The 12698-nt window shown below is 44.1% G+C and overlaps 2 protein-coding genes across 2 annotated transcripts in view; one reads left to right on the forward strand and one right to left on the reverse strand.

The window, feature by feature from the left end:
* LOC105485994 (BRCA2 DNA repair associated) overlaps positions 1-725 on the reverse strand; it is an 88828-nt gene extending 88103 nt beyond the window's left edge. Inside the window, exon 1 of the mRNA XM_011748633.3 lies at positions 525-725. The gene's annotated coding sequence lies outside the window, so the exon portion shown is untranslated. The remainder of the gene's footprint in view (positions 1-524) is intronic.
* Positions 726-4077: 3352 nt separating this feature from the next.
* Positions 4078-12286, forward strand: LOC105485987 (zygote arrest 1 like). The gene is made up of 4 exons (XM_011748625.3): positions 4078-4915; positions 5456-5548; positions 7306-7380; positions 12115-12286. Exons 1-4 carry the CDS (start codon positions 4130-4132, stop codon positions 12256-12258), a joined length of 1098 nt encoding a protein of 365 aa, XP_011746927.2. The 5' UTR covers positions 4078-4129; the 3' UTR covers positions 12259-12286.
* The last annotated feature ends 412 nt before the right edge of the window (positions 12287-12698 follow it).

The following is a 12698-nucleotide window of genomic DNA, read 5'->3' on the forward strand; positions in this document are numbered from 1 at the left end:
TTTCATACGATTTAGTTTCAATCACGCTAAGCAGTGACGCGTAGCTAGTGGGGACAGAGGGCTCCTGTTAGAGAACAACGCCGCCTGATAATTCCCGTCAGCCTGTCTTCGGAATACAGCGACTACCGGGGGCTTGAGTAAGGCGGATGCAGGGTGCCCAGCCGCTGTAAAACACTTCCCTCAAACAGCAATATTCCGTTAAAGTGATCGTGTTTCCAATTAAAGAAATTTCAGATGGCGATATCTGGGACAGCTGGGAGGGAGGTAAGCCTTTGAGTGCAAGGCGGAGCCCAAAGGCCGGGCTGGAGGCGGGAAACGGAGACCCAGGGAAGGGACGGGGCTCGAATTTGGCCAAAACTTGCCTTCGGGACAAGGACCTTTCCCTCAGGCCTGAGTGGGGGTTGGCAGAGACAAAAGGACAAGAGGCCGCGGCTGCGACCCGGGGCGTGAGGCGCTCCCCCACCACGCTGGACTGGGACTGAGGAAGACGCGCCCGTCTCCACCCCCCCTCCCCCACCACTAACCCGCTCCAGAGGTGCAGCTCTTTTTTGGCGGGAGTAGACTGACAAAAACCGCGCCGGTCACAAATCTGTCCGCTCAGGCTTCTCGCGGCGGCGACCCACCGCCGCAAAAGAGACCCGAGGCGCAGCAGAGCCACAGCAGTTCCACCTCTGCCGCCTGATTTCAGAAGCTCGCGCCACAAGCCCGCGCTGGCCACGTGACGCCGTGACGCGGCACGCAGCACACGCACCACCCGGAAGTCAGGTCTGGCTGGGCCGCGCGGGTGTTTCTCAGTGTGGCGAAAGTTAATTCCTTGTCAGGCATCACAGCCGTCAGTATCGGACCGATCAAAGCGGGAGCTGGAGTGTGTGTTCTCTTCTCGCTGACCCTTAAGAGTCCCAGACCACCCTGCTTGGAGGGGCCGCCCCTATGCCTACTCCAAGTCCCCCATCCCTTTCTTTTTGCTCTAGGTCATGTTTGGGTGGGCGCCTTCGGCACACGACCTGGGACCTTTGAAAGACCTTTGTTCTGACCTTAAAAGAGATGTTCTCTCAAGACCTGTTCCCTAAAGCGAGCCAGTCTTACAAAAGCTTACAGTGGTCGGTGTGTGGTTGCGGATGACTTCACTTCGTGGTAGTGGGCGGGGCTGTTATTTGAAACCAGATTTTAGTTCCTGTAGCTGTGCTGCTATTGGGTAGCAGGTGTTCAAGACTTCCAAGCTTGAAAAATTGTGAAACCCATCTTAACTCGCTCATGAAGTGTTAGGTACCTCGCTCCGCAGGCCTTGGTAGTATCTTTTGCATTCTTTTTTTTTTTTTTTTTTTTTTCGAGACGGAGTTTCGCTCTTGCTGCCCAGGCAGGAGTGCAGTGGCGCGATCTCGGCTCACCGCAACTTCCGCCTGTCGGGATCAAGCGATTCTCCTGCCTCAGCCTCCCGAGCAGCTGGGACTACAGGCATGCGCCACCACGCCCGGCTAATTTTGTATTTTTAGTAGAGACTGGGTTTCTCCATGTTGGTCAGGCTGGTCTCGAACTCCCGACCTCAGGTGATCCGCCTGCCTCGGCCTCCCAAACCGCTGGGATTACAGGCGTGAGCTACTGCGCCCGGCCCATCTTTTGGATTCTTAGGATTCGGATCACCTGTCTTCCTTGTAGGCTGAACTGGAAGACCTGACTTGATCTCTGAATTCGTTGGTTCTGTAACATGCCTAATACAAGGCTGAATAGGGTTTGTTGTAAGACCTACAAAGCCTTCAAATGGATTCAGTAAGTGAGAGTTACTCCTATGGGGGCTTTGCTGCTTCCAGAAGGTGCTTGAGCAGTAAACAGAAGCAACCTTGGATTAGAAAAAGGATGGGCTCCACTTGGTTCCTTAAGGACCATGTTAGTTTGATAATCAGTAATCCTTAGCTGTAGCAGGAAACCTTACTAATGCAGATAGATTCTAAAGCTTTTGCTGTAATTCGCAAAGAAATACGTCTGTGATCCTTACTAATAACAGCTACCACTTACCGAACATTTTATGAGTTAGGCATTCTGCTTTGGGTTTTCAAGCAATACCGTGTTTAATCTTACAATAATCCTATAAATCGGTCAGTATTGTCAGATGAGGATGCTGAATCAAGTAGTTAAGTAATGTGCCTGGTAGTAAGGCCCAGGTTTGAATTCTAGTCTGTTTGACTTCATACACTTAACTAACCTGTGATTTATTCACCCTATAAATCAGAACAATTTGCTTTGTCCCCTTTTTTGGGGGGAAGGGTGTCTCACTAGGAGTGGGCTAGTGAGAACCCGTGGCGTTTCACACAAGTCTCAGAAATACATTTTCTCTCATTATGTACACCCCCCTATACCTTTATGTTTCTTGTTCTCTTTGTACCGGGGACTTGCCACTCATTAGCTCTACCATAATAGACTTTCTTACTTATTATCTTCTAGTGCAGCTGCTCAATGTACTATTTGTATTCAATTTACAATATGCTTTAATTTTTATTAAAAACATTATTTCCGGCTGGGCATGGTGGCTCGCGCCTGTAATTACAGCACTTTGGGAGGCTGAGGTGGACAGATCACCTGAGGTCAGGAGTTCAAAACCAACCTGGCCAACATGATGAAACCCCATCTCTACTAAAAATACAAAAAATTCACTGGGTGTGGTGGCATGTGCCTGTAATCCCAGCTGCTCGGGAGGCTGAGATGGGAGAATCGCTTGAACCCAGGAGGTGGAGATTGCAGTGAGCCGAGATCATGTCACTGCACTCCCGCCTGGGAGACAGAGCGAGGAGACTCCATTTCAAACAAGCAAACAAACAACAACCCCAAAAACCATTATTTCCTAAAAGTTGTATATATTTAATGTGCATGACATATTTTGATATATGTTCATAGTGAGATGATTACTACAGTCAAGCAATTAACATATCCATCTCTTCACATAATTACCTTTCTTTTGTGTGCGGTGAGAGGACCTGAAATCTCTCTTTGAAAATTTCCAGTATAAAATACAGTACCATAGTCATTATGCTGTAAATTAGATCTCTAGACTTGTTCATTCTACCTAACTGTAACATTTTAGGCTCTGATCAGTCTCTCTCCATCCCTCCCAACTTCCTGTCCCTGGTAACCACCCTTCTACTTTCTGCTTCTATGTATTTGACTTTTTCAGATTCCACATATCAGTGAGTTTATGCAGTAGTTTTCTATCTGGCTTATTTCACTTAGCATAATGTCCCCCAGTTTCACCCATGTTGTTGCAAATGGCAGGATCTCCTGTTTTTGTTTGTTTGTTTGTTTTTTGAGATGGAGTCTTGCTGTCTCTGTTGCCCAGACTGGAGTGCAGTGGCGTGATCTCAGCTCACTGCAACCTTCGCCTACTGGGTTCAGGCAATTCTCCAGCCTCAACCTCCCGAGTAGCTGGGCTTACAGGAGCATGCCACCACACCCGGCTGAGTTTTGTATTTTTATTAGAGGCAGGGTTTCACCATGTTGGCCAGGTTAGTCTCGAACTCCTGACCTCGGGTGAATCCACCTGCCTTGGCCTCCTAAGCTGCTGGGATTACAGGTGAGAGCCACTGCGCCCAGCCAGGATCTCCTGTTTTAAGGCTGAATAATATTCCATTGTATAAATACGTGCCACAATTTCTCTATCCATTCATCTGTTAACAGACACTTAGGTTGTTTCCATAACGTGGCTAATGTGCGTAATGCTACAACGAACAAGGAAGTGAAGGTATCTCTTCAGGGTATTGATTTCATTTCCTTTGGGTAAATACCCAGTGGTGGGATTGCTGGATTATCTGGTACTTCTATTTACTTTTTTAAAGGAACCTCATACTGTTGTCCATAATGGCTGTACCTTAAAATATTACCTAACATTACCACATTACCTTACAAAGGATCTTTAGAATGGTCACTACAGGAATATATGAATTAATCATTAATTAAAGCAAATGTGTGAATAAGCTGGAAATGAAAAACAGCTTTGAAAAAAAGATTCCCTGAGCAGTGAATTGAAGAGGTAGGGAAAAGCAATTAGGTAGGAATCAGGTGGCAATTAGACATCTGTAGATAGAGCTTCTCTCCCTCAATCAGGGTAATAGGCGGCAGCTCCCATTAGAATCTGAAATAAATGGAAAAGCCAGGAATGAATCTGAACGAACCTGATCAGGAGAAAGAAGGGGCGGATGAAGGAGGAAGGCAAAATAAGGACACAAACAAACTGGCTAGGATATTAGGCTGCGCCTTAGCACCTGCTGAGCGGATGGAGCGCTTTGTCCGTGTTCCCTATGGCTTGTACCAGGGTTATGGAAACACAGTGCCTTTGGGCCAGCCTGGACTCTCAGGGCACAAACAGCCCGACTGGAGGCAAAATATGGGTCCCCCCACTTTTCTGGCCAGGCCAGGGCTGCTGGTACCCGCGAACGCCCCTGACTACTGCATGGACCCTTACAAGAGGGCGCAGCTTAAGGCCATCCTCTCCCAGATGAACCCCAGCCTGAGCCCGCGGCTGTGCAAGCCCAACACCAAGGAGGTGGGCGTGCAGGTGAGCCCGCGGGTGGACAAGGCTGTGCAGTGCTCGCTGGGGCCTCGCACCCTCAGCAGCTGCTCCCCCTGGGACGGCAGAGACCCCCGGGAGGCCCTGCCAGCTTGCGGGGTCACTTCGCCCGGCACCGGCCGCAGGAGCTTGATCCGCCTGCGGAGAGATGGGGACCACGCGGAGAGCAAGGCGCTCCCAGGCCCTGAGGAGGCCAGCCAGCCGCAGCCATCACCACCGAGGTCAGAAGCTGACAGGCCGGAGAAACCTGGGCAGCCGGAGGAATCGGGGGAGAAAGACGCCCTGTGCCCTCAGGAAACGAAGAGCAAGCAGGTGCCGGGAGACGCCGCCACGGAGCCTCTCCGGAGGCCCAACTTCCAGGTGGATCCTCTGTTCCCTCTTCTTAGTCCTCGACCTGCCCCATCCTCTCCCTCCTTTTCCATCTATGGGGGCAATAAGAGCAAAATCTTCTCTCTGTTGTTCCACGTACTTGGTGAAGGAGAGGGAGCTCTGAAAATATGCATTTCACGTGGCCTGTATGTTTGGTAAGTTTTGGTAAAATAGGTGCCAACCCAACTAAGCCTGTGAAAACCAACAGTCTGGCAACTACTGCTACTGGGGGGTTTGGAGACGAAGAAGGGCTTCGAGTCTGTGATATATGAAATCAGACTTTCGTTTTGGGAAGATTGTGCCGGTAGCATTGTGGAAAATGGATTGGAAAAGTACCAAAGACGGCAGCAAAAAGAATCCCAGAGTAATCTTTATGAGAGATGAGAAACTGAATTAATGCAGTAGTCTTGAGAATAGATACAAGTGAGGTTAAAGAAGTCATTTTTTTTTTTCCTTATACAAAGTCATAAAGAAGGATCTGGCTTTTTTCCCCCTGCATGACAGTAAAGTACTTTTCTTCTTTCTTTTCAGTTTTTGGAACCCAAATATGGCTATTTTCACTGTAAAGATTGTAAGACCAGGTGGGAGAGTGCTTACGTGTGGTGCATTTCCGGAACGAACAAGGTAAGTAAAATGAGTAGGAGGTGAGAGGAGGATGGGGTGGGCACAGACGTTAAGCGAGGAAGAATCTGATTCCTGAGGGAGCATGACTGTCACAGTCTTCTCTTGATCTTGGTGGCATCACCAGTGCCAAGTGTACCGGAAGTGCTCAGTGAACGAATGGAACTGAATCGGATCTGAGTTTCCGAACCATACTCTGGCGTTATAGTTGACAAAATGTCAGGTTACTTAGATGAGCTTTTGTCCTTGTGTACACTGGAAGTTTTTGTAACCGTTTTTTAGTTGGTGTGCTTGGAATAGGTCTGGGCCTTAGCGCTAGGAAATTTCCACTGTTTGTCCACAAGGTGGAGCAATAAGTGAAAAAACTTACTGGAAAGATTTGCCTGTAAGAGACTTAGGCTACGCCTAGGGTTTCCTTTGCCCCCTTCCTAATTTAATTGCCAACATATTAGGATTGGAAAAGACTTCACATTAAATTCTGCATTTCTTTATCTTCATGAATCCCGTAGGCTCTGGTCATTAGAGACCCTTGTTTGAGACTGAGAACAGCAGGCTGCCCCTGAGGCTTCCTCTTCTTTTCCTCGCCCTGTGCACCTCGTTTTGCAACAGTCTACATGGCCCGATATTATTGCATTTGAGTGCGAACGCCCTGTGCTATCGCCTGTTTAGAAATTGCCTTACTGGCCAAAGGACTGTGGAGAGAGAGGGCAAAGAGGCATTGAGTTCCGGATGAAAACCTGACTTCTCACACGAGCTATTTACTAGAGACCTAGAGAGGGAATAGATTTTTAAAGTTGAAGTTGAATTTACTTCCTTCTCTTGCCAGAAGAAAAACGAGTTTAATTCAAACATTCCAAGGCACTAGGATACAAAGAACAAAACATAGAACTCGTTCTCAAGGAATTTATTTTGATAGGAGTGATGGAAACAAAATGTAATTTGGCAATACGTGCAGTAGCATCCTTCATATGGAAGCAGTACAGAGATAGCACAGGAAGGAGGGGATTAGCCCTGTCTTAGGGAAGACAGCTTGATGTCCAAGCAGGATTTTACAGAATAAATAGGAGGAAGAGTTCACCAAGCAAGGCAGGGGGAAAATGTGCACAGGAAATTGCACAAAACCTTGAAAGCAGGTGGTATTGATAGGTAACCACAAGTAATTTAAAGTTTAAGCCGGGAAATACTGAAAAATGAAACATGTAAGAGCTAAAAGACAAGGACAAAAAGTATGACAGCCACTTCCCATTGAGTATCTACTGTGGTATTTGGTGTACATTATTGGGGAGTTTTCAGAACTATGGAAAAAGTAAGTATTAATAATGGTATTCCAGCTGGGTGCAGTGGCTCAGGCTTGTAATTCCAGCACTTTGGGAGGCCGAAGCGGGTGGATCATTTAAGGTCAGGAGTTCGAGACCAGCTTGGCCAACATGGCAAAACCCAGTCTCTACTAAAAAGACAATAAATTAGCCAGGTGTGGTGGCGGGCACCTGTAATCCCAGCTACTCGGGAGGGTGAGGCAGGAGAATCGCTTGAACCCAGGAGGCGGAGGTTATTATTCCAATTTTACGGGTAAGGAAAATTAGATTCAAAGAAAAAGTGATTAGTAAGAACTAGTATACCTTGAAACCTCAAGGGTAGAGGTTGGTAAAAGCAAGATACAAGGCAAGGGAATGGATTACTGAAATTAAGAACTGGGAGCCTCTGCAGGGTGTGGGTATGTATAAAAGCTTGTATTTTGAAAAAAACATATTTCTCTTTAGGTTTATTTCAAACAACTCTGTTGTAAATGCCAAAAGAGTTTTAACCCTTATCGAGTAGAAGCAATCCAATGTCAGGTGAGCATATGAAACACTTCCATTGTGTCTATAATATTTCATTCCTAAAATGAAGCCTCTGTGACAAAATGTTAGGATTTGATATAGCTGGATATTGGTATAGGAGTGTTCTGTATGTTTGAAATGTTATATTTTAGAAAAATGGAAGCATAAATTCTAGTTTGCATCTTTTTGGAAGGGAAAGAGGGGAAGATTCACTATTTCAAGTTGCCTTATGGGGTGTGTGTGTGTTTGTCCTCTGACACCCTCGGCATAGTTAGAATGTAGTAATGTAAAAGGTAACTGCTATTAATTGTTTACTACATGCCACATTTTGAGATAGTGCTTTACATGCATTACCTCCTGTCATCTAATCTTTGTGGGAGATGTTATTTCCATTTTATAGATCTGAACGCTAAGTTCAAAAATAACTTTCCCAAGTTTAGATGGATAGTATCAGAGCTCTGACTGGATTCTATGGTGTCTCCAATGTTTAGAAATTCACAGAATTGGGTGAGATCCTTAACTTGCTTTTTGTAATCAATATGTTTTTAAATCTAAGTCCTTAGTTAACAATATTTCTTCTTTTTCTATAATTAGTAGAAATAAATGGGCCGGGCGTGGTGGCTCATGCCTGTAATCCCAGCACTTTGGGAGGCCGAGGTGGGCGGATCATGAGGTCAGGAGTTTGAGAACAGCCTGGCCAATATGGTGAAACCCCATCTCTACTAAAAATACAAAAATTAGCCGGGCGTGGTGGCGGGCACCTGTAGTCCCAGCTACTCAGGAAGCTGAGGCAGAAAAATTGCTTGAACATGGGAGGTGGAGGTTGCAGTGAGCTGAGATGGTGCCACTACACTCCAGCCTGGGTGACGGAGCAAGACTCCATCTCAAAAATAAATAAATAAATAAATAAAATATATGATATTTTGAAAACTAGCTTATAAGTGATTCATCCTCTGATTTTCTAGTCTGACATTCTCAGTCTGATATTCGATATAACTACTTATTAAACTGGGTTTAAATGTATTTTCTTTTTACTCCACCCCTTTTTCTTTTCTCTTGTGTTCACTTGAATTTTTTTAATATTTCATTTTCCTTTCTATCATTTTTTAATGTCCTTTTGATGGTTACCATAGAAAAAACATGACTGTCTGACTTGTCAAAGTCTAAATTGTTAATCTTGCGTTTTTTTTTTTTTTTTTTTGAGACAGCCTTGCTGTGTCGCCCAGGCTGGAGTGCAGTGGTGCAGGTGCAATCTTGGTTCACTACAAGCTCCGCCTCCCGGGTTCAAGTGATTCTCCTCCCTCAGCCTCCCAAGTAGCTGGGACTATAGGCGCCCACCACCACCACGCCTGGCTAATTTTTTTTTTTTTAGTAGAGACAGGGTTTCACTATGTTGGCCAGGCTGGTCTCAAACTCCTGACCTCATGATCCACGCGCCTCGGCCTCCCAAAGTGTTGGGATTACAGGCGTGAGCCACTGTGCTTGGCCTAATCTTGCCTTTCACAGACAATGCAATGACTCCAGAACACTCTAACTACATCCTAACTTATATGCTATTATTGTATACTTATTTTACTTATATTTAAAATTTTATAAGATTGTTGTGTATACTCAGTATTCATTTAGTTTTAGCTACACATTATTTCTGTTATTCTTTGTATCTTCTTGTTTCTAGGGCCACTTTCCTTTGACTTGAAATTTAATGTTTTCCATAGTATTGGTCTGGAGGTGACAAATTCTATTTTGTCCGGATATATATATATATATATATATATTTTTTTTTTGAGATAGAGTCTTGCTCCATCACCCAGGCTGGAGTGGCATGATCTCAGCTCACTGCAACCTCTGGAGTGGCATGATCTCGTCTCACAGTGGCATGATCTCGGCTCACTGCAACCTCTGCCTCCTGAGTTCAAGTGATTCTCCTGCCTCAGCCTTCCCAGTAGCTGGGACTACAGGCGCATGCCACCACGCCCAGCTAATTTTTGTATTTTTAGTATAGACGGGGTTTCTCCGTGTTGGCCAGGCTTGTCTCGAACTCCTGACCTCAGGTTATCCACCTGCCTCGGCCTCCCAAAGTACTGGGATTATAGGCATGAACCATCATGCCCAGCCTTGGATACCTTTTTAAGAGATATTTTCACTGGGCATAGAATTTCTAGGTTGGAAATAGTTCTTTCTGCCCTTTAAGGATCTGAATTTCATTGTTTCTATGAAACAACGTAGCTCTTACTGCATCTCTTTTGAAGTAATCTTCTCTTCTCTTTCCCCTTCTTAAATTTGCTTACTTCTCTTTGCCTTGGTTTTTCAGCAGTTTTACAATGATATGCCTAGTTGTAGTCTCTTTGTAATTGTCCTGCTTGAGTTTCACAGTGTTTCTTGAAACTGCAGCTTAAAGATTTTAAGTCCTTTTGAGAAATTATCAACTGTTATCTTTTCAAATGTTACTTCTGCTCCTATTCCTTCTTTCTTCCAATTACTCATACTAGACCTTTGCACCATATTTCTTTCTGTCTCTTATGTGCTTATCTATATTTTCTATGCTTTTAGCTCTTCTTGCTTTAGGCTGAATATTATCTACTAAACCATCTTCCATTTCTCATCGCAGCTCTTTTTAATCTGTGATTAAAACATCCATTGAACTATTGATTTTATTTGTTGTATTTTTCTGTTCCAGAATTTTTATTTCTTTAGAAGAAAACTTCAATTTTTCTGCTGGAAATATTAGTTTTATTTCCTTGAACATATTAGCACTTAGTGATTTTAAAATCTGTGTCAGAGAACTCCATTAACTCAATACCCTGTGAGTCTATTGCTGTCCTCTTGGCTTTCAAGTATGTTGTTCTGTCTCCTCATATACAGTACCTAGTTATTATTGATTGAGTGCTAGCTATTACATGTGAAAAATCTATAGTGAGAGTAAACAGTCCCAGATATCAAGCACTCACCTATTTCTGAGTTTTCATCTCTAATGCTCTGATAATTTCTCAGTGATCCAAATAGTTATTTTTAGCTCAGCTTTTGTAGTCATCCAGGAGACTTAGTTAGAATTACCTAATCCGGCCGGGCGCGGTGGCTCAAGCCTGTAATCCCAGCACTTTGGGAGGCCGAGACGGGCGGATCCACGAGTTCAGGAGATCGAGACCATCCTGGCTAACACGGTGAAACCCCGTCTCTACTAAAATACAAAAAAAATTAGCCGGGCGAGGTGGCGGGCGCCTGTACTCCCAGCTACTCGGGAGGCTGAGGCAGGAGAATGGCGTGAACCCGGGAGGCGGGGCTTGCAGTGAGCTGAGATCCGGCCACTGCACTCCAGCCTGGGCAACAGAGCTAGACTCCGTCTCAAAAAAAAAAAAAAAAAAAAAAAAGAATTACCTAATCCACCATTTCCAGAAGCAGAAATATACCTTTAGGGGTAAATCCTTATTTTATTGAGCCTTTCTTTGTAAGGATTTGTGAGAATTAAATGAATTCATATATATAAAGTGCTTAAGAGAGTGCTAGGCACATAGTAAACACCATGTGAGTTTTACTTGTTAGAATTTTCTTATAAGGAGGCATATTCTTCAACAGAACAGTTTGATTAAATCATGTTTAAGACTGCAATTAGAATAATAAAAATGTCTATTTTCACAATACAAAAAGGTACATCTTGGCCAGGCGTGGTGGCTCACGCCTGTATTCCCAGCACTTTGGGAGGCCAAGGCGGACAGATCACCTCAGGTCAGGCATTTAAGACCAGCGTGGCCAACATGGTGAAACCCCATCTCTACTAAAAAATACAAAAATTAGCTGGGCCTAGTGGTGAGTGCCTGTAATTCCAGCTACTCACGAAGCTGAGGCAGGGACAATTGCTTGAACCCAGGAGATGGAGGTTGCAGTGAGCCAAGATCTTACCACTGCACTCCATCCAGACTGGGAGACAGAGTGAGACTCCGTCTCCAAAAAAAAAAAAAGTACATCTTGACTTATTCCGTGTGGCTATGGGACATGTAGAAAATAGAACAGTGATTATCAATGTCAAAGATTGGCAGGGTTGGGGGGATGGAACCAGGGTAATGTACCAGTTTCCATAGGATATTAGTTTTAATTATTGGAAGACAGAAATGAGATAATGGTCGAAAGGCACTGTTTTATATCCTAGTAAAGATTAGGCACGACTGGAAATAAACATTAGTTTCCTCCAGAATACCCCTCTCTCCCAGTTTTAACAACCCAAAATATATTCAGACATTGCCAAATATCCACTGGGGTTGGAGATGGAGTAAAATCACCCCTGGTTGAGAACATCCGCTCTAGTCTTTTTTAAATGTTCACTTAATTCCTACCCACTGCCACTCACCCTGACCTGCCTACAAATCTAAAAATCTGCATAGTGAAGAAACTCTATAAAACTCTTGATTAATTTTTTTCTCTTACACTATGTTGCCTTGACTGGTTCAGCTACAAATATAAAAATCTACAGAGTGAAGAAATTCTACAAAACTCTTAAATTCTTCTTTTACATTATGTTGTCTTGATTGGCTCCACAGTATTCTCTTGAATATCTTCTGTGATCATCTTGAAAATATATTTGACATTTAATATGATACAAGTAATTTTGTACAACTTGGTCTTGGCCTTCGTGTAGGACTCAGAGGATGAAGATTTCAGGGACAGGGTAATAGGGAGCAGTACTGTGATTTGAGGATTACATTTGAAACACTAAACCGATCATTTAGTGTCCAAACTCTTCCTTGTTTCCTAAAGACCTGCTCAAAGTCTCATTGTTCCTGTCCTCAAAAGAAAAGACACATCGATCTAAGGAGGCCTCATCGACAAGAACTGTGTGGTCGCTGCAAAGACAAGAGATTCTCCTGTGGCAATATTTACAGCTTTAAACATGTGATGTAACTTGTACAGTGTGACTTGTACAGGACCTCTGAGCTCTTCTTGTAACTGACTGTGCTGTATTCCCTTTTTGCAGCTTGGCTCTGACCTGGCATTGGAAAACGGCTAGGCTTTTGTACTTTTTGTAGGTTGTGTAACAATTGTACAATGTGAATAGAATAAAATAAATGCATGTGCACTAGACCATGAAGCCACATTAATTGGTGATCCTAGTGTGAAAACATCAATATATGGCATTGGGAAATGGTAGATACTGTCACTTATATGAAGGGGAACTAATGAAGAAAAATAGCCATTCTTTTGACAAATTTGTGTAAGTCGGATGTTCTAAGCACTGGTTCTAAGTGTTATATATAGAGATGATGAAGGGGCAAGGTCCTTCCTTCAAGTATGCACAACTATAGCAAATGCTGAGGCAGCCTTTAGCATGTGCCGTGCATTGC

Source organism: Macaca nemestrina, chromosome 16, assembly GCF_043159975.1.
Source record: "Macaca nemestrina isolate mMacNem1 chromosome 16, mMacNem.hap1, whole genome shotgun sequence".
NCBI lineage: Eukaryota > Metazoa > Chordata > Mammalia > Primates > Cercopithecidae > Macaca > Macaca nemestrina.

Excerpts from the sequence above, each read along its gene's own strand:
- LOC105485987 (XM_011748625.3), top strand. The coding sequence starts at position 4,130 with ATGGAAAAGCCAGGAATGAATCTGAACGAACCTGATCAGGAGAAAGAA. Across the intron at positions 5,549-7,305 it reads GCATTTCCGGAACGAACAAG|GTTTATTTCAAACAACTCTG; the intron begins GTAAGTAAAATG and ends ATTTCTCTTTAG. Across the intron at positions 7,381-12,114 it reads TAGAAGCAATCCAATGTCAG|ACCTGCTCAAAGTCTCATTG; the intron begins GTGAGCATATGA and ends TGTTTCCTAAAG.